The sequence below is a fragment of the Dicentrarchus labrax genome, unplaced genomic scaffold (assembly GCF_905237075.1).
Source record: "Dicentrarchus labrax unplaced genomic scaffold, dlabrax2021, whole genome shotgun sequence".
Taxonomy (NCBI): Eukaryota; Metazoa; Chordata; class Actinopteri; family Moronidae; genus Dicentrarchus; species Dicentrarchus labrax.
The window spans coordinates 6696474-6716503 of record NW_026136722.1 but is presented as its reverse complement, the minus strand read 5'-3'; the positions used below and the strand labels follow the sequence as shown (position 1 = coordinate 6716503).

General features: G+C 40.7%; 2 protein-coding genes and 10 non-coding genes across 12 annotated transcripts; 8 read left to right on the top strand and 4 right to left on the bottom strand.

The window, feature by feature from the left end:
* Window positions 1-394: 394 nt before the first annotated feature.
* Window positions 395-6428, top strand: LOC127356965 (uncharacterized). Its single transcript, XM_051389067.1, has 2 exons — window positions 395-1273; window positions 5632-6428. The coding sequence occupies exons 1-2, from the start codon at window positions 707-709 to the stop codon at window positions 5683-5685; spliced, it is 621 nt and encodes a 206-aa protein (XP_051245027.1). The 5' UTR covers window positions 395-706; the 3' UTR covers window positions 5686-6428.
* A 981-nt stretch (window positions 6429-7409) lies between these two features.
* LOC127357270 (5S ribosomal RNA) lies at window positions 7410-7528 on the bottom strand. The gene has a single exon (XR_007882229.1). It is a non-coding gene; the product is annotated as a 5S ribosomal RNA (ribosomal RNA).
* Window positions 7529-8377: 849 nt separating this feature from the next.
* LOC127357269 (5S ribosomal RNA) lies at window positions 8378-8496 on the top strand. Its single transcript, XR_007882228.1, has one exon. It is a non-coding gene; the product is annotated as a 5S ribosomal RNA (ribosomal RNA).
* A 1066-nt stretch (window positions 8497-9562) lies between these two features.
* On the top strand, window positions 9563-9681 carry LOC127357268 (5S ribosomal RNA). Its single transcript, XR_007882227.1, has one exon. It is a non-coding gene; the product is annotated as a 5S ribosomal RNA (ribosomal RNA).
* An 885-nt stretch (window positions 9682-10566) lies between these two features.
* LOC127357209 (5S ribosomal RNA) lies at window positions 10567-10685 on the bottom strand. Its single transcript, XR_007882173.1, has one exon. It is a non-coding gene; the product is annotated as a 5S ribosomal RNA (ribosomal RNA).
* Window positions 10686-11534: 849 nt separating this feature from the next.
* On the top strand, window positions 11535-11654 carry LOC127357212 (5S ribosomal RNA). The gene has a single exon (XR_007882176.1). It is a non-coding gene; the product is annotated as a 5S ribosomal RNA (ribosomal RNA).
* A 1068-nt stretch (window positions 11655-12722) lies between these two features.
* Window positions 12723-12841, top strand: LOC127357267 (5S ribosomal RNA). The gene has a single exon (XR_007882226.1). It is a non-coding gene; the product is annotated as a 5S ribosomal RNA (ribosomal RNA).
* Window positions 12842-13738: 897 nt separating this feature from the next.
* LOC127357208 (5S ribosomal RNA) lies at window positions 13739-13857 on the bottom strand. Its single transcript, XR_007882172.1, has one exon. It is a non-coding gene; the product is annotated as a 5S ribosomal RNA (ribosomal RNA).
* An 849-nt stretch (window positions 13858-14706) lies between these two features.
* Window positions 14707-14825, top strand: LOC127357210 (5S ribosomal RNA). The gene has a single exon (XR_007882174.1). It is a non-coding gene; the product is annotated as a 5S ribosomal RNA (ribosomal RNA).
* A 1068-nt stretch (window positions 14826-15893) lies between these two features.
* Window positions 15894-16012, top strand: LOC127357266 (5S ribosomal RNA). Its single transcript, XR_007882225.1, has one exon. It is a non-coding gene; the product is annotated as a 5S ribosomal RNA (ribosomal RNA).
* A 655-nt stretch (window positions 16013-16667) lies between these two features.
* On the bottom strand, window positions 16668-16786 carry LOC127357265 (5S ribosomal RNA). Its single transcript, XR_007882224.1, has one exon. It is a non-coding gene; the product is annotated as a 5S ribosomal RNA (ribosomal RNA).
* A 387-nt stretch (window positions 16787-17173) lies between these two features.
* Window positions 17174-19976, top strand: LOC127356961 (zona pellucida sperm-binding protein 3-like). Its single transcript, XM_051389061.1, has 8 exons — window positions 17174-17662; window positions 17743-17858; window positions 17944-18047; window positions 18121-18298; window positions 18374-18491; window positions 18595-18680; window positions 19057-19163; window positions 19271-19976. Exons 1-8 carry the CDS (start codon window positions 17279-17281, stop codon window positions 19327-19329), a joined length of 1152 nt encoding a protein of 383 aa, XP_051245021.1. The 5' UTR covers window positions 17174-17278; the 3' UTR covers window positions 19330-19976.
* Window positions 19977-20030: the final 54 nt, after the last annotated feature.

Sequence of the window (20030 nt, the reverse complement as noted above, 5' to 3'; positions counted from 1 at the left end):
CTAGGCTGGATTACTGCAACTCCTTATTATCAGGTTGCCCCAATAAGTCCATTAAGACGCTCCAATTAATTCAGAACGCTGCAGCACGAGTACTGACAGGAACTAGGAAAAGAGATCACATCTCTCCTGTATTAGCTTCTCTGCACTGGCTCCCTGTAAAATTCAGAATAGAATTGAAAATCCTCCTCACCTACAAAGCTCTTCATGGTCCGGCTCCTTCATATCTTAAAGAGCTCATAGATCTTAGTGCAAAATCTTCCACAAACACAGAGATAAAAAAAAAAGTCCCATCGTTCATGTTAAAGAGCCAAATCTGAAGAGAAGCAGTACAGTACAATAACAGAAGATGGTACCACAACATGTTTAAAAGGTCCTTTTGCAGCTTAAACACTCGCTTACGGCCATACCACCCTGAACCAGTAGTTGCAGAGAGTGAGTTTGAGCAGAAGCGAGAGAGAGAGAGATTGAGCGAGCAAACGAGTGAGTGAGTCAGAGTGGCAGCACCTGCAGCGTGTGTGCTTTTGTTTGTCTAGGTTTTTATTTTCCAATTCAACACTGTTTGTGAGGTTTTTCGTGCACTTTTTGTTTATTGTGTTCCCCAGCAGTGTTCTCACTGTCTGGGGAAGCAGTTCGTTTTTTGTTTTTTGTTTTTTTTTTTTCTCAATTGATTATTTAAATAAAATTAGAAATATATCGGACGGACATCATGGCAACGAAAACTGCGAGGATTGAAGGATTTGGAGAAAGGAACTACGGACTGACAAAGGACACAAACGGCATTGACGCGGACTGCTCGACTATGGCTCTGAACAACGGACTAGTTCAAAATTTGAACGGAAAAGAAAGTGAAAAAGATAAAGTAAGAGAAACTCCTAAAATGGCGGAGAAAAGATACGCTAAGGAGTTAACGGCGTGTGTACAGCTGCAGGGGACCGGCAAGGTAACAACAGCCGAGCTGATGCAAGCGGTGGTCGGGCTATGTGGAGGATTGCTGGCGTGCAGAGTGATTGGAGAGAGGACGTTTGAACTCACGATGGCGAGCGCTGGAGGGAAGGAGAGGCTGATGGAGGGGCTGAAAGTCGGGGATGTGGCAGTGATGGCGAAGGAGCTCTGTGATAATGAGATGGTGGTCTCGTTCCTGAACCTCCCAGCCTACATCTCGGATGAGGAAGTTCTGGAAAAACTCAGGATCTGGGGAGTTTCAGCCGTCTCGAACATCAGACGCAGGATGTGGCCGGGGACCAATATTGCAGATGGGACACGCTTCCTCAAAGTAAGATTTAACAAGCAGGTTCAGTCTCTTCCATATTCCACCAAATTCACCACTCATAACGGGGCAGAATATTTCAGGGTCATTCATGACAAACAAATCAGAGTGTGTAAATTATGCATTCAACCCGGCCACATCCTAAGAGACTGTCCAGAGTTTAATTGTCATAAGTGTGGAGCTCAGGGGCATTACGCCAGGGAGTGTGATTTGAAAGCAATAGAAAAGTGTAAATTATGTTATAAAAAAATAAAAGAATGTATATGCAATGACACCAGCGAGCAGAGCGATAGAGACTCTGAGAGGGAGAATGGAGCTGTAGCGGAGACAGTAGCCTGTGCCGCTGCAGCAGCAGTCCATGTGGAAGTAGGGAAGACTGTGGCTGGGGCTCTGTGTGGTGGGAGAGTAATTGCACAGGCGGGGGTGGGCGAGCCACCTACCGAAGCAGTGGCGGCTCCGAGCGGAGCGGGCAGTGCTTGTATTATCAGCACAAGAGCAGCAAAGGGCAGCGGAGGTGCGATCTCTGAACAAGAGGATGTGCTTTCCGCAAGCCCCGAGCTGACACAGACTCAAAGGCCCGCGAACGTATCGGGCGCTGTCTGCACTGTGCAGGAGCCTCTATCCCAGGTGCCGTCCCTTTGGGAGAGTAGCATGCTGGTGGAAGAGTCTCAGCTGCAGCCTTCCCAGCTAGAGCCCTCTGTACAAGCAGAACCTCCCCAGAGTAGCGGAGGTGGGAAAGGGACAGAGGGTCGACTTTTTCCTGGCATTGACAATGATGATTCAGGTAGCAATACTACAGACATGGACACAGAATTTACAAATGTAAGGAAAAGAAAAGAAGCAAGGAAAAGTAAGCTAAAATCAAGAAGAGAGAAAATACAAAAGAAATAAAATCATTAAATGCCGGAATCCACTCTCACTTTCATTTTTCTGATGCTTTCAGTTACCTCACTAAATGTAAATGGCCTACGCAGTGAGCTTAAAATCAACGCTGTTCTGGGCTCATGCAAAGCCGATGTTGTATGTCTGCAAGAGACTTGGTGGGGTGAAAAGACTGTGGATCTTGTCTCCAAGGTGTGGAGCGGGTCTGTTTTCTCCAGTCTAGGTACTGCTAGATCCTGTGGGGTTGCAATATTGTGTAAAGGAAATATAGTAAACAATATAGATGTAATATATAAAGATGAAGAGGGTAGGATATTGATTATAGATATCTCCTTAAATAATAATAGGAAATACAGAGTTATCAATATATATGCTCCGAACAATGAAAACCAGAGGAGGAGGTTTTTTGTAAGCCTGGAAAAATGGTTGTGTAATGATGTAATTATTGTGGGTGATTTCAATGTTGCTTTAACTAAAACTGATGTGTCTGCAAATAATACTTATAAAAATGACCACAGTAGAACAAAACTAATTGATATAATGAATGACTATAATTTTATTGATATATGGAGGGTTTTTAACCCAGGTGTAAGAGGCTTTTCAAGGAGACAGGTAGTAGAAGGTACTCTGAAACAGTCCAGAGTAGACTACTGCCTAGTCTCATCTGGAATAGTCAGAGAATTAATAAATATATCTCATAATTTTAATCAGTGGAGTGACCACGCGTCGCTCCAGATTAAATTGGGAATGACAAATAGTGTGAAAGGGGGAGGCTCATGGTGCTTCAACGTCAGCTTGTTAGAAGATGAGGTTTTCAATAAAAAAATTAGAAAATTATTATTAAATATAACAGATGAACTAGATGTAAACGATAACTTTATAAAGAGTTGGAATGATGTAAAGAAAAGGATTAAGAAGGTATGTGTAAACTATAGTAAACAAAAAAAATGGTCAGAACAGGTAGAGGAGCGATCTCTAACAAACCTTCTATCTATGGAGGTAAGAATGATGGAAGATGATCCAGATAGGAAAAGTGAAAAATACAATTTATATAAAGCTAAACTAAAGGAAATAGAAATCAAAAGATGTAAAGGCGCAGCCGTAAGGTGTAGAGTCAAAAATATAGTGGAGGGTGAAAAATGCACGGCCTTCTTTTTGGGGCTAGAAAAAAAGAAACAGAATAGGACAACTATTGATTTTCTCACAAATAAGGATGGGGTTAAAATAACAGAACATGGGGAAATCTTGGACACAGTACAGGATTTTTATAAAGATCTTTTTCAAAAACAAGAATGTAATAGGGCACAGTCGGCGCTGTTGCTGGAGAATATTGATAAACAAATTTCTCCAGAAGACAAGCATGTATGTGAAGAACTGATCACTAGTGAGGAAGTAGTATGGGCTATAGAGGGTCTCAATAAAAACAAGAGCCCAGGGAGTGATGGCATTTCGGCTGAGTTCTACATTTATTTCAAACATCTGATGGCACCCTTGCTGCACAAATTATTTAATAAAATGCAAGCTAATCAAGATACGCCAGATTTTTTCTCACAGGGTCTAATTACACTAATCTACAAAAACAAAGGAGAAAGGGACAGGATAGGAAACTATAGACCAATAAGCTTACTTAATACAGATTACAAAGTACTTTCCAAAATAATTGCAAACAGACTCAAGGAGGTGGTGGGATCAATAATTAGTAGTTCACAAGCATACAGTATACCGGGCAGAGACATCGCAGATACAATAGGGACAGTTAGAGATATGGTAGAAGTAATGAATTCACAAGGTGGTATATTAGTGGGCATAGACATGGAGAAGGCGTTTGACAGGGTGGATCATGGTTTTTTGTGGGACACATTGCGTAAGTTTGGTTTTGGGGAAAATATCATTGGGTGGATTAAGTTATTGTATGTAAAGGGCACGAGTAGGGTAAAATGTAACGGGTCACTTACAGGGGAGTTTCCACTGGAGAGGTCAGTGAGGCAGGGGTGTCCAATGTCTTCTTTACTGTACAGCATTGTGGTGGAACCTCTGGCAATCCAATTAAAAAAAAACGCTGGGGTTAAAGGTATCCACACATTAACTGGCCAAGAAATAAAAATGGTGCAGTATGCGGATGACTTAAACTTTGTGGTAGCTGATAGCAACAGCGTCGACTGTGCCCTAGAGTGTCTCAAGATTTACGAAGAGGGGGCAGGGGCAAAAGTGAATAAAAGCAAATCTGAAATCATGTTCTGCGGAAAGCAGAGCACGGTCACAAATAAGTGGGGTTTTAGGGAGATTAAAAGCGAAAAAAAAATTCTTGGTATATATATTGGAAAGAATAGAGAAAAAGCAAGGGATAGGACATGGGAGGAAACGGTACAAAAGGTGAAAAACAAGATTAATCTGTGGAAAACGAGAGGGCTGAATTTGAGAGGAAAGGTAGTAGTTTCTAATGCTCTAATACTGTCCAAAATTAACCACGTTTTGGGAAACTGTGAGTTGCCGATTTGGGCACTAAATTCGCTAAATAGCGCTATTTCCTCCTTTCTGTGGAGGAATAAAGGAAATTCGATAGCTCACAGAGTGTTAATTGCTAAGAAAAGGGAGGGGGGCTTAGGCTTGATTGATATAAGTGCCAAAAGAGATGCACTGAGGCTAAAATTAATTAGCAGGTTTTTGGATTCGACCCGGCAGTCCCCATGGATGGACTCGCTGGCAGGCCACCTGTCTGAGTACGGTGAGGGGACTGTGTACAACCTCTGTGTCTCCTCTCCCAGAAAGGACTATGGTGGTCTGCCGGGGTTCTACCAGGAGGTACTAGAGGCATGGGGCAAGATTCTGCCCCACCTCAGGCCAGAGTGCAGCAGAAAAGAGCATGTGTTGCAGCTACCTTTCCTCTCAAACCCGACTCTTTTAGGGGGGGGAAGATGTTTGTTGAGCAAATGTCTGACGGCTGCCGGTCTCACTAAGGTGGGACAGGTAGTTGGAAGCACTGGAGATTTTGATATTGTCAAAGTATGCATAGAAATGAAAAAAAAGAAGATTTTGTTCAGAAGGAAGCAAGTGGCCAAACTGGGCTACAAGCTTCAAGAAAGTTTGCTGCCTGAGTGGCTGAGCCTACTCAGGAGCAATAGCGATGAGATGCGGGGCGATGCCTTGGGGTTCCTCCTGTGCCTTAAAAACCCACCTGTAAATGTAATATCCGTCAAAACCAGAGACTGGTATAATATCCTGTTAGCAAAAATTTCACAAACACCAGCTTCTGTCAAACATTGGGAGAAATTTTTTCCCACTCGATCAATCAACACCATCTGGAAAAACATAGATATCCCATTCACAACCACAAGTTCATTTCATTTAGACTTTAATATTAGGCACAGGAGGATCTTCACAGGCATCGTCCTGCATCAAATCGCAAAAAATGTGTATAGCAGGACATGCTCGGTATGTGGAGAGGGGGAGGAGGATCTTGAACACCTCTTTCTCTATTGCAGCGCACACACCGGACTGTGGGAAAAAGTTCGACAGCTTCTAGAGTTACACTGTAACTTGAGTACAAGTACTGAAGAGCAATGGCGGTGGGCTAGATTGTTTGGACTAAATCAAAACAATAACACCTATAACAAGAACTTCATAAACATGGTCCTTGCTTTCGCAAGGAAAGCAGTATGGACTGTGAGAAACTTTGCACTACATGAACAGAAAATCCGCAACAGCCAAATAATATTTACAAACTCTCTTAAAGCGCATCTAAGGCTGTTGCATGGAAGGACGGACGTATGGACAAAGAGTGCATTATACTCAAGACATTCATTGTTTAAAGAGCATGGGGAAGGTGAGGAGAGCCTATTGGAATTTGCTTTTTAAAAAAAAAAAAAAAAAAAAAAGTTCAATATTTGGAAAAATTGTATCACTTTGTAATATCTTGCTCATTGTTATTTAGTTTGTTTTATGTTGTTCTATTTGTTTCTTATAATTAAAAGATTTTATTGTTTTTGATTTGAATTAATTTGGTTGATTAAATTTATTTATTTACATTTTGTTTTTTTGATTTATGTGATTTAGGTTCTTAAATCTAATTAATTTGTTTATATTATTTGTTTAATTTTTTCAGCTCTTCTGTTTATTTTATTTTGGTTTTGATTGGTTTCTTTGTTTATTTTATCTCTTTATGGAGTTTATTTTGAGTTCACTTTAGGTCTAAGTGTTTTATTTGTGTATATTTGTATATAAGAGTAAATGTTTAAAGTGTATTTGTATTTTTGATAATAAAAGATAAAAAAAAAAAAAACGCGCCCGATCTCGTCCGATCTCGGAAGCTAAGCAGGGTCGGGCCTGGTTAGTACTTGGATGGGAGACCGCCTGGGAATACCAGGTGCTGTAAGCCTTTTCATTTCTCTTAGCAAACAGCAGAGGCTGCTGCTGCTGCTGCTGCTACAGCAGAACGTCGTTCAGATAGTTTCATTTTCAACACAATGTTGTTGTAAAATATGTAAGCTTTAAGTTTAGATGGAAGTTTCTTTGATTCTACTATTGTTATTATTGTTGTTGTTGTTGTTGTTGTTGATGAGAGTTTCCGCTTGGTTAACGTGCATATATTACAGTAGAGGAAAATAAATCCTGAAAAGGCATGAATATCACCCATTATACAGAATCAGAATCGGGTTAATTGCCAAGTACGTTTTTACACGTACAAGGAATTTGTCTTGTTGCGTTGGTGCATAAAAATCGCAGAAAAAATAAAGTACTTTTAAAAATATAAATGAATAAAGATAAAGATAGAAAGGTCTAAACTGTACAGGAAAGATATTTACAATGTGCAGGATAGAAAAACCAACAGGAGTGCATTAAGGTAATGCATATATACAGGGTGGGTTTAAGAGTCAGTGTCAGTGGGGGATCTGGGCCTTGTTCATGAGGCCAGCTGCAGACGGAAAGAAACTGTTCTTGTGGCGTGAGGTTTTGGTCCTGATGGACCGCAGCCTCCTACCAGAGGGAAGAGTTTCAAAGAGTTTGTGTCCAGAGATGAGCCCAATGAGGGAGGTGTCATCCTCCAACTTCAGAAGCCTGACGGACTGGTGACTGGAGGTGCAGCTGTTTGTGTACAGGGAGAAGAGCAGAGGAGAAAGAACGCAGCCTTGGGGGGATCCTGTCTGACAGAAGCCAATTGAGTCTATTAATGAAACGATTAAGTACAGCCTCAAAATTGAAATGACATGAATCAAATGTTCTGTCTTTTGATAATTCTGCTATCTATAAAGAGACGTGTAAAAGCTTACAGCACCTGGTATTCCCAGGCGGTCTCCCATCCAAGTACTAACCAGGCCCGACCCTGCTTAGCTTCCGAGATCGGACGAGATCGGGCGTGTTCAGGGTGGTATGGCCGTAAGCGAGTCTTCAACCTGCAAAAGGACCTTTTAAACATGTTGTTGTACCATCTTCTGTTTTTGGCATTTGGTGATTCATTTTGTCTGAAATAGTAATAATTTGATCAGAAAAGAAGCTCATAAAGTCGTTACTACTGAGGGTTATGGGGATACGTGGCTCAATAGAGCTGTGACTCTCTGTCAGCCTGGCTACAGTGCTGAAGAGGAACCTGGGGTTGTTCTTATTTTCTTCCATTAGTGCTGAATAATAGGCTCCTCTGGCATTGAGGAGGGCCTTTCTTTAGGTTTTAAGACTATTTTGCCAAATTCACATATTCTAATCATTTGGAAGAGCGTCATTTCCTTTCAGATTTCTGCGCTTTTTGCTTTAATTGACGGGTTTGGTGGTTGTACCACGGTGCTAGCCTCCTATGTTTTAATATTTTCCTTTTTATAGGGGCGATAGAATCTAGTGTTGTTCATAGTGAGCCTGCAGCACTATTAATGAGAGGATCAATTTGGGAGGGACTAAAGTTATTATAGGACTCTGTTATATTCAGACATGGCATTGAATAAAGTACTGATGGAATCTCCTCCTTAAATTTAGCTAATTTTGTCAAAAGAAGAAACCTTCAAACATTTAGAAAACGTACTAATAATAAATAAAAGAATAGTTAATATCCCTTAATTCTGTAATAAATATTATGACTATATTTAAGTAAACATATATTTGGTTTTCAGGTGTGGACATTTATCATCTGCAGTAAAAATATGAATACACATCTGCTGAACAAGAGAAGAGAAGCAGTACAGTACAATAACAGAAGATGCTACAACAACATGTTTAAAAGGTCCTTTTGCAGCTTCTCCACTGGCTTACGGCCATACCACCCTGAACACGCCCGATCTCGTCCGATCTCGGAAGCTAAGCAGGGTCGGGCCTGGTTAGTACTTGGATGGGAGACCGCCTGGGAATACCAGGTGCTGTAAGCTTTTACACTTCTCTTTACAAACAGCAGAGGATGCTGCTGCTGCTGCTGCTGCTGCTTCACTCATTCACATAGTTTCATTTTGTTATATGAAAGTTTTTGTTCATTTTGTTTTGAAGACAGTGTTGGTACATGGCGAAAAGAAACCCACAACATTTCAGGTTTAGAGGTATTACAAGACACAGTGTTGGGATAAAAAGTTAATTACAAATCAGACAGGAAGCACCTTGAGAGACTCTGAGTGTTTACAGTCCTACATATGGAAAATGTGTCAGAATGACTAATAATTATTACAGGAAAGGTTTTAGAGACACTCAGTGTAGGCTGCTGTAGATAGTCATTTAGTTGGTTATTGATAATTATGTGTATATGTATGACCTGAGGGATCATATTGGTCAGACTCTAACCCTCATACAGATTAAACTCAACTAAATCTTCAAATCTAGACCAGAAAATCAGTGTCAGGACCAGACAGGGTTGTGGCCATGTCGGGTGCAAAAGTCAAACGCTAAAGGTTTTCCACTGAGCAAAGTAAATATTCCAACTAAATAATGGACATGTTCGTTTTTTTAGGCATGTTTTGGGACGCAGTGTGTCTGATACATTTGAAGTCTTTTATGTATTTATGGCTGCTTCAACTGCTGATGATAGTGTAGATAGTGACACATAAGTCACTTCTAGGCTGGATTACTGCAACTCCTTATTATCAGGTTGCCCCAATAAGTCCATTAAGACGCTCCAATTAATTCAGAACGCTGCAGCACGAGTACTGACAGGAACTAGGAAAAGAGATCACATCTCTCCTGTATTAGCTTCTCTGCACTGGCTCCCTGTAAAATTCAGAATAGAATTGAAAATCCTCCTCACCTACAAAGCTCTTCATGGTCCGGCTCCTTCATATCTTAAAGAGCTCATAGATCTTAGTGCAAAATCTTCCACAAACACAGAGATAAAAAAAAAAGTCCCATCGTTCATGTTAAAGAGCCAAATCTGAAGAGAAGCAGTACAGTACAATACCAGAAGATGGTACCACAACATGTTTAAAAGGTCCTTTTGCAGCTTAAACACTCGCTTACGGCCATACCACCCTGAACACGCCCGATCTCGTCCGATCTCGGAAGCTAAGCAGGGTCGGGCCTGGTTAGTACTTGGATGGGAGACCGCCTGGGAATACCAGGTGCTGTAAGCTTTTACACTTCTCTTTACAAACAGCAGAGGATGCTGCTGCTGCTGCTGCTGCTGCTTCACTCATTCACATAGTTTCATTTTCAACACAATGTTGTTGTAAAATATGTAACCTTTAAGTTTAGATGGAAGTTTCTTGATTCTACTATTGTTATTCTTGTTGTTGTTGTTGTTGTTGTTGTTTGAGAGTTTCCGCTTGGTTAACGTGCATATATTACAGTAGAGGAAAATAAATCCTGAAAAGGCATGAATATCACCCATTATACAGAATCAGAATCGGGTTAATTGCCAAGTACGTTTTTACACGTACAAGGAATTTGTCTTGTTGCGTTGGTGCATAAAAATCGCAGAAAAAATAAAGTACTTTTAAAAATATAAATGAATAAAGATAAAGATAGAAAGGTCTAAACTGTACAGGAAAGATATTTACAATGTGCAGGATAGAAAAACCAACAGGAGTGCATTAAGGTAATGCATATATACAGGGTGGGTTTAAGAGTCAGTGTCAGTGGGGGATCTGGGCCTTGTTCATGAGGCCAGCTGCAGACGGAAAGAAACTGTTCTTGTGGCGTGAGGTTTTGGTCCTGATGGACCGCAGCCTCCTACCAGAGGGAAGAGTTTCAAAGAGTTTGTGTCCAGAGATGAGCCCAATGAGGGAGGTGTCATCCTCCAACTTCAGAAGCCTGACGGACTGGTGACTGGAGGTGCAGCTGTTTGTGTACAGGGAGAAGAGCAGAGGAGAAAGAACGCAGCCTTGGGGGGGATCCTGTCTGACAGAAGCCAATTGAGTCTATTAATGAAACGATTAAGTACAGCCTCAAAATTGAAATGACATGAATCAAATGTTCTGTCTTTTGATAATTCTGCTATCTATAAAGAGACGTGTAAAAGCTTACAGCACCTGGTATTCCCAGGCGGTCTCCCATCCAAGTACTAACCAGGCCCGACCGTGCTTAGCTTCCGAGATCGGACGAGATCGGGCGTGTTCAGGGTGGTATGGCCGTAAGCGAGTCTTCAACCTGCAAAAGGACCTTTTAAACATGTTGTTGTACCATCTTCTCTTTTTGGCATTTGGTGATTCATTTTGTCTGAAATAGTAATAATTTGATCAGAAAAGAAGCTCATAAAGTCGTTACTACTGAGGGTTATGGGGATACGTGGCTCAATAGAGCTGTGACTCTCTGTCAGCCTGGCTACAGTGCTGAAGAGGAACCTGGGGTTGTTCTTATTTTCTTCCATTAGTGCTGAATAATAGGCTCCTCTGGCATTACGGAGGGCCTTTCTTTAGGTTTTAAGACTATTTTGCCAAATTCACATATTCTAATCATTTGGAAGAGCGTCATTTCCTTTCAGATTTCTGCGCTTTTTGCTTTAATTGACGGGTTTGGTGGTTGTACCACGGTGCTAGCCTCCTATGTTTTAATATTTTCCTTTTTATAGGGGCGATAGAATCTAGTGTTGTTCATAGTGAGCCTGCAGCACTATTAATGAGAGGATCAATTTGGGAGGGACTAAAGTTATTATAGGACTCTGTTATATTCAGACATGGCATTGAATAAAGTACTGATGGAATCTCCTCCTTAAATTTAGCTAATTTTGTCAAAAGAAGAAACCTTCAAACATTTAGAAAACGTACTAATAATAAATAAAAGAATAGTTAATATCCCTTAATTCTGTAATAAATATTATGACTATATTTAAGTAAACATATATTTGGTTTTCAGGTGTGGACATTTATCATCTGCAGTAAAAATATGAATACACATCTGCTGAACAAGAGAAGAGAAGCAGTACAGTACAATAACAGAAGATGCTACAACAACATGTTTAAAAGGTCCTTTTGCAGCTTCACCACTGGCTTACGGCCATACCACCCTGAACACGCCCGATCTCGTCCGATCTCGGGAAGCTAAGCAGGGTCGGGCCTGCTTAGTACTTGGATGGGAGACCGCCTGGGAATACCAGGTGCTGTAAGCTTTACACTTCTCTTTACAAACAGCAGAGGATGCTGCTGCTGCTGCTGCTGCTGCTGCTTCACTCATTCACATAGTTTCATTTTGTTATATGAAAGTTTTTGTTCATTTTGTTTTGAAGACAGTGTTGGTACATGGCGAAAAGAAACCCACAACATTTCAGGTTTAGAGGTATTACAAGACACAGTGTTGGGATAAAAAGTTAAATACAAATCAGACAGGAAGCACCTTGAGAGAGTCTGAGTGTTTACAGTCCTACATATGGAAAATGTGTCAGAATTACTAATAATTATTACAGGAAAGGTTTTAGAGACACTCAGTGTAGGCTGCTGTAGATAGTCATTTAGTTGGTTATTGATAATTATGTGTATATGTATGACCTGAGGGATCATATTGGTCAGACTCTAACCCTCATACAGATTAAACTCAACTAAATCTTCAAATCTAGACCAGAAAATCAGTGTCAGGACCAGACAGGGTTGTGGCCATGTCGGGTGCAAAAGTCAAACGCTAAAGGTTTTCCACTGAGCAAAGTAAATATTCCAACTAAATAATGGACATGTTCATTTTTTTAGGCATGTTTTGGGACGCAGTGTGTCTGATACATTTGAAGTCTTTTATGTATTTATGGCTGCTTCAACTGCTGATGATAGTGTAGATAGTGACACATAAGTCACTTCTAGGCTGGATTACTGCAACTCCTTATTATCAGGTTGCCCCAATAAGTCCATTAAGACGCTCCAATTAATTCAGAACGCTGCAGCACGAGTACTGACAGGAACTAGGAAAAGAGATCACATCTCTCCTGTATTAGCTTCTCTGCACTGGCTCCCTGTAAAATTCAGAATAGAATTGAAAATCCTCCTCACCTACAAAGCTCTTCATGGTCCGGCTCCTTCATATCTTAAAGAGCTCATAGATCTTAGTGCAAAATCTTCCACAAACACAGAGATAAAAAAAAAAGTCCCATCGTTCATGTTAAAGAGCCAAATCTGAAGAGAAGCAGTACAGTACAATACCAGAAGATGGTACCACAACATGTTTAAAAGGTCCTTTTGCAGCTTAAACACTCGCTTACGGCCATACCACCCTGAACACGCCCGATCTCGTCCGATCTCGGAAGCTAAGCAGGGTCGGGCCTGGTTAGTACTTGGATGGGAGACCGCCTGGGAATACCAGGTGCTGTAAGCTTTTACACTTCTCTTTACAAACAGCAGAGGATGCTGCTGCTGCTGCTGCTGCTGCTGCTTCACTCATTCACATAGTTTCATTTTCAACACAATGTTGTTGTAAAATATGTAACCTTTAAGTTTAGATGGAAGTTTCTTGATTCTACTATTGTTATTCTTGTTGTTGTTGTTGTTGTTGTTGTTGTTGTTGTTTGAGAGTTTCCGCTTGGTTAACGTGCATATATTACAGTAGAGGAAAATAAATCCTGAAAAGGCATGAATATCACCCATTATACAGAATCAGAATCGGGTTAATTGCCAAGTACGTTTTTACACGTACAAGGAATTTGTCTTGTTGCGTTGGTGCATAAAAATCGCAGAAAAAATAAAGTACTTTTAAAAATATAAATGAATAAAGATAAAGATAGAAAGGTCTAAACTGTACAGGAAAGATATTTACAATGTGCAGGATAGAAAAACCAACAGGAGTGCATTAAGGTAATGCATATATACAGGGTGGGTTTAAGAGTCAGTGTCAGTGGGGGGATCTGGGCCTTGTTCATGAGGCCAGCTGCAGACGGAAAGAAACTGTTCTTGTGGCGTGAGGTTTTGGTCCTGATGGACCGCAGCCTCCTACCAGAGGGAAGAGTTTCAAAGAGTTTGTGTCCAGAGATGAGCCCAATGAGGGAGGTGTCATCCTCCAACTTCAGAAGCCTGACGGACTGGTGACTGGAGGTGCAGCTGTTTGTGTACAGGGAGAAGAGCAGAGGAGAAAGAACGCAGCCTTGGGGGGATCCTGTCTGACAGAAGCCAATTGAGTCTATTAATGAAATGATTAAGTACAGCCTCAAAATTGAAATGACATGAATCAAATGTTCTGTCTTTTGATAATTCTGCTATCTATAAAGAGACGTGTAAAAGCTTACAGCACCTGGTATTCCCAGGCGGTCTCCCATCCAAGTACTAACCAGGCCCGACCGTGCTTAGCTTCCGAGATCGGACGAGATCGGGCGTGTTCAGGGTGGTATGGCCGTAAGCGAGTCTTCAACCTGCAAAAGGACCTTTTAAACATGTTGTTGTACCATCTTCTCTTTTTGGCATTTGGTGATTCATTTTGTCTGAAATAGTAATAATTTGATCAGAAAAGAAGCTCATAAAGTCGTTACTACTGAGGGTTATGGGGATACGTGGCTCAATAGAGCTGTGACTCTCTGTCAGCCTGGCTACAGTGCTGAAGAGGAACCTGGGGTTGTTCTTATTTTCTTCCATTAGTGCTGAATAATAGGCTCCTCTGGCATTACGGAGGGCCTTTCTTTAGGTTTTAAGACTATTTTGCCAAATTCACATATTCTAATCATTTGGAAGAGCGTCATTTCCTTTCAGATTTCTGCGCTTTTTGCTTTAATTGACGGGTTTGGTGGTTGTACCACGGTGCTAGCCTCCTATGTTTTAATATTTTCCTTTTTATAGGGGCGATAGAATCTAGTGTTGTTCATAGTGAGCCTGCAGCACTATTAATGAGAGGATCAATTTGGGAGGGACTAAAGTTATTATAGGACTCTGTTATATTCAGACATGGCATTGAATAAAGTACTGATGGAATCTCCTCCTTAAATTTAGCTAATTTTGTCAAAAGAAGAAACCTTCAAACATTTAGAAAACGTACTAATAATAAATAAAAGAATAGTTAATATCCCTTAATTCTGTAATAAATATTATGACTATATTTAAGTAAACATATATTTGGTTTTCAGGTGTGGACATTTATCATCTGCAGTAAAAATATGAATACACATCTGCTGAACAAGAGAAGAGAAGCAGTACAGTACAATAACAGAAGATGCTACAACAACATGTTTAAAAGGTCCTTTTGCAGCTTCACCACTGGCTTACGGCCATACCACCCTGAACACGCCCGATCTCGTCCGATCTCGGAAGCTAAGCAGGGTCGGGCCTGCTTAGTACTTGGATGGGAGACCGCCTGGGAATACCAGGTGCTGTAAGCTTTTACACTTCTCTTTACAAACAGCAGAGGATGCTGCTGCTGCTGCTGCTGCTGCTGCTTCACTCATTCACATAGTTTCATTTTGTTATATGAAAGTTTTTGTTCATTTTGTTTTGAAGACAGTGTTGGTACATGGCGAAAAGAAACCCACAACATTTCAGGTTTAGAGGTATTACAAGACACAGTGTTGGGATAAAAAGTTAAATACAAATCAGACAGGAAGCACCTTGAGAGAGTCTGAGTGTTTACAGTCCTACATATGGAAAATGTGTCAGAATGACTAATAATTATTACAGGAAAGGTTTTAGAGACACTCAGTGTAGGCTGCTGTAGATAGTCATTTAGTTGGTTATTGATAATTATGTGTATATGTATGACCTGAGGGATCATATTGGTCAGACTCTAACCCTCATACAGATTAAACTCAACTAAATCTTCAAATCTAGACCAGAAAATCAGTGTCAGGACCAGACAGGGTTGTGGCCATGTCGGGTGCAAAAGTCAAACGCTAAAGGTTTTCCACTGAGCAAAGTAAATATTCCAACTAAATGATGGACATGTTCGTTTTTTTAGGCATGTTTTGGGACGCAGTGTGTCCGATACATTTGAAGTCTTTTATGTATTTATGGCTGCTTCAACTGCTGATGATAGTGTAGATAGTGACACATAAGTCACTTCTAGGCTGGATTACTGCAACTCCTTATTATCAGGTTGCCCCAATAAGTCCATTAAGACGCTCCAATTAATTCAGAACGCTGCAGCACGAGTACTGACAGGAACTAGGAAAAGAGATCACATCTCTCCTGTATTAGCTTCTCTGCACTGGCTCCCTGTAAAATTCAGAATAGAATTGAAAATCCTCCTCACCTACAAAGCTCTTCATGGTCCGGCTCCTTCATATCTTAAAGAGCTCATAGATCTTAGTGCAAAATCTTCCACAAACACAGAGATAAAAAAAAAGTCCCATCGTTCATGTTAAAGAGCCAAATCTGAAGAGAAGCAGTACAGTACAATAACAGAAGATGGTACCACAACATGTTTAAAAGGTCCTTTTGCAGCTTAAACACTCGCTTACGGCCATACCACCCTGAACACGCCCGATCTCGTCCGATCTCGGAAGCTAAGCAGGGTCGGGCCTGGTTAGTACTTGGATGGGAGACCGCCTGGGAATACCAGGTGCTGTAAGCTTTTACACTTCTCTTTACAAACAGCAGAGGATGCTGCTGCTGCTGCTGCTGCTGCTTCACTCATTCACATAGTTTCATTTTCAACACAATGTTGTTGTAAAATATGTAACCTTTAAGTTTAGATGGAAGTTATTTAATTCTGCTATTGTTGTTGTTGTTTGTTATCACTTGTCCACTGAAAGATAATAACAGCACCATCTAAATAAGACAGTATTTATTATAAATAACTTCACCTGCCAGAGGATCAGCTGGTTTATATTGAGACTTCTTCACATACAGAAAGGAACGGCTCCTTTCAAAGAGCCGTAAATCCCATCTCTAGTTTTGTTCAGTAAATGTGACAACTTGAACGTTAACGTTGTTTTACGGCAGCCAGCATACCGACAGCGACAATCAGGTTCCACTAAATCAATTCATCAGCAGGGATTACAGGACACACATTCACCATGTCCTCAAACATGAAGATCAGACATTATCCTGCAGTGGACAACTGATGACAACAACAATAATAACAACAACAATAGTAGAATCAAATAACTTCCACCTAAACTTAAAGGTTACATATTTTACAACAACACTGTGTTGAAAATGAAACTATGTGAATGAGTGAAGCAGCAGCAGCAGCATCCTCTGCTGTTTGTAAAGAGAAGTGTAAAAGCTTACAGCACCTGGTATTCCCAGGCGGTCTCCCATCCAAGTACTAACCAGGCCCGACCCTGCTTAGCTTCCGAGATCGGACGAGATCGGGCGTGTTCAGGGTGGTATGGCCGTAAGCGAGTGTTTAAGCTGCAAAAGGGCCTTTTAAAAATGTTGTTGTACCATCTTCTGTTATTGTACTGTACTGCTTTTCTTCAGTTTTGTTTAGCAAATGTAACAACAGCTTCAGGTCGTACTTTTTCCATCACACTTGAACGTTGTTTAGTAATAGTATTGAGTGAGGGTTTCTTTTTTTCAATATTGATACATAAGGAAGGAGCATCAGTGTAAATGCTTGATATGGATCCATGTAATGTTGACTGTGGGCCAATCATATGCATGTATCTCAGTGAGAGTGCAGCTTTTACTGATCAGTTAATGGGTAACTGCTTGCAGCTGTGCTCTCCATGTGATTTAATTGGTCTGAACTGGGATGTGTTTGAGATACTGGGAGGATTATCTCCAGTGTTTGCATCCTCTGCCTCTTATTTGGATTTCTTGAATCATCCTTAATCTTACAGATTGGGCTGAGCAGGAGTTGTGTTTCCTGTTGTTATGAGAGAAGAGCACAATGATCGTAGGTCACTCAGCCTCTCTGGCACTGCTGGTTTCATTTGCTTTTGGTGTTGCAGATGCTATTCGGACTCTAAAAGATGGACCCATGATTGATGCCGAAGGAAGGGAATATAAATCTGCACCATTAAGAACTGATGGAAAAAACATCAGGGGGCCACAGCTCAATGACGGATCCACTGTGCATGTACAGTGCACAGAAACGTCCATGATCATTGTGGTAAAGCCTGACCTGTATAAAAACGGACGTCTTGTGTCTCCTGGAGAGCTTTTTTTGGGAGAAGCTGAGCATTCACAGAGCAGTCAGTGCAGAGCTGTGGCTGCTGGTGACACTGAATATGTCATTGAAGCTGGACTGCAAGACTGTGGCTCCAAATTAACAGTAAGTTGTTGATGCTTTATGGGTTTATCTCTGGGTGTTTTGACTCGCTCAGATATGAATGTTTTTATATTAATCTCTAGATATCTGAGGATTCTGTGATCTACTCAAACAAGCTGATAGTCTCACCAGCTGCCAGCTACCATGGCATTATAAGGACGACCCATGCTGTGGTTCCTGTTTCCTGTCACTATAAAAGGTGAGATTTTACTCATTTTGTTGTGACATTTCTTTGCTGTTTTAGACTCCTCCATAATGGCTGACGTGTTTACTTCCTGGGACAGGACACACTTTGTGAGCAGCAATGCTCAGCAGCCGCCCCTGACGCTCTCTGCTTCTGCAAAGCATTCAACAGGGAGCTCTACTTTCTCACTGCAGCTGATGACCGGTATGTGTCCTTGATAAGTGTGCACCTATACTGTCAATGGTGTGCAAGTGGTGATGTTTGTGTCTACGTGTAGATGACTGGACGAGCGAGGCGCCCTCCAGTGCTTTCTACCTCGGAGACCTCCTGCACCTCGAGGCCTCCTACACCGGTCCTGGTTCAGGGCAAAGACGACTCTTCATCGACAGCTGCGTTGCCACTCTGTCACCTGACAGAACATCAGTCCCCAGATACTACTTCATTGAAAACTATGGGTAAGAGTAGCTCAATATCATTATCAAGACAACACTCACTGAACCACAGGCCTTTTGACGTGTGATTTTTGTCAGGTGCCTCACTGATGCAAAAGAGGGAGGCTCAGACTCACTGTTCCAACCCAGAACGAAGGCTCACTCGCTTCAGCTGCAGCTTAATGCTTTCCTGTTTCACCAGGATTCGAGGAACTCTGTAAGCCCCCTTATAACCTGCATGATTCAAGAATGTTTGGAAGTGCTACAAGGTCGTGTAATGACATCTCTATGGTCTCCTCTTATTTATTTTATTTATTTAGATATTCATCACTTGCCAGTTGAAAGCTACATCTGAAATGTGGGCGAGCAGCCCCAACAACAAGGCCTGCAATTATATACATTCAAGGTGATTTTTTTTTTTTTTCTTTTGTAGCATACAATGCCTTTTAACTTTAGTGTAGATGATAAATGACCAGACTTGAAAACCAAATCTATGTTTACTTAAATAGCAATATTTATTCATTTACAGAATTAAGTTATCTATTATTAGTAAGTTTTGTAAATCTTTTTTTTTTTTTGCCAAAACAAATGTAATTGAAAGATGATTTCTGTTTTTAGATATATACCCAAATTAGTCATTATTTCTCTTAACAGTGCTTTAAAAGTAAGTGTGGAAAATCTGCAGTGCACGAACTGTCCTGCCATATCACAGCTACAGTATTTCTGCTCCAACTATATCAAAGAAGATTTTATTAATAATTATGTATACTTCTTCTCCTCAGATGGAAAAATGTGGATGGGAGTGATAATGTGTGTCGCTGTTGTGAGAGCACCGGTTACAAAAGATGTCCTAAATGGAACAATAAGGCAAATCTGAGACGTCCTGAAAGTATGTGGTAGATCCTAAAGAGTTTCATGACGAATGTAAACCTATTATTTATGTACAAATGTCCCAACAAAATGCTTTCCTATTAACATTTTGGATTAATGTTTCAGATATCGTGGCTTGTGGCACTGTAACTCTTGGCCCTTTGATGGTTTACCCCAGCAAGTAGGCGGAGAATCTGCACAATAAACAGAACATTTCAATTCTGTCATTTTAATTTTCTTGGCATGGCAACATTAAAATCAGTATGACTTGACAGAGTTAAGTTCTGTGTCTTCAATAATTAGATTACATGAAACATACAATAACAGCAGCTCAGTCTATTTTATTGACTTCTATTAACATACTTGGCAGTGGTGTTTTTGAGCTACAAGCTAAAATTATATGACACACATCAATGTTGGTGTTAAAATTGAGTGGGTTAAAAATGGCTCCACACACAACTGCAGGGTACGGTGTAGGTGCACTTTAAAAATACTAGGATTTGGGGGTTTTTTTTCCCCCAAAGTGGAAAACCTATGGTGGCTGTAGGTATTATGTCTCCAACAAAAAATTTGCTGTACATCAGTATCGATTTTGTATGTTATTGTAGCATTATTAGAAAGAACTGTTTTTAATGCTAATGAGTGGTGAACTATGTGATACAACTGTCTAAAACTAGGAAATTAGTTAAATTAAATACAGAGAAATCTTCAAACATCGCTTTGCTGATTGTGGCCAAAGAGTCCTACTAAAACCCCCTAAAACTGGCTGCGTACTTGAGACGGTTATCACAGGGTTTATTTTGACCTCCGTAACTTTTTTTCATTTGGGATCAGTGGAAACAAGCTAAGGTGCAAGACCAGAATATAATATCAAAATAAAATATTT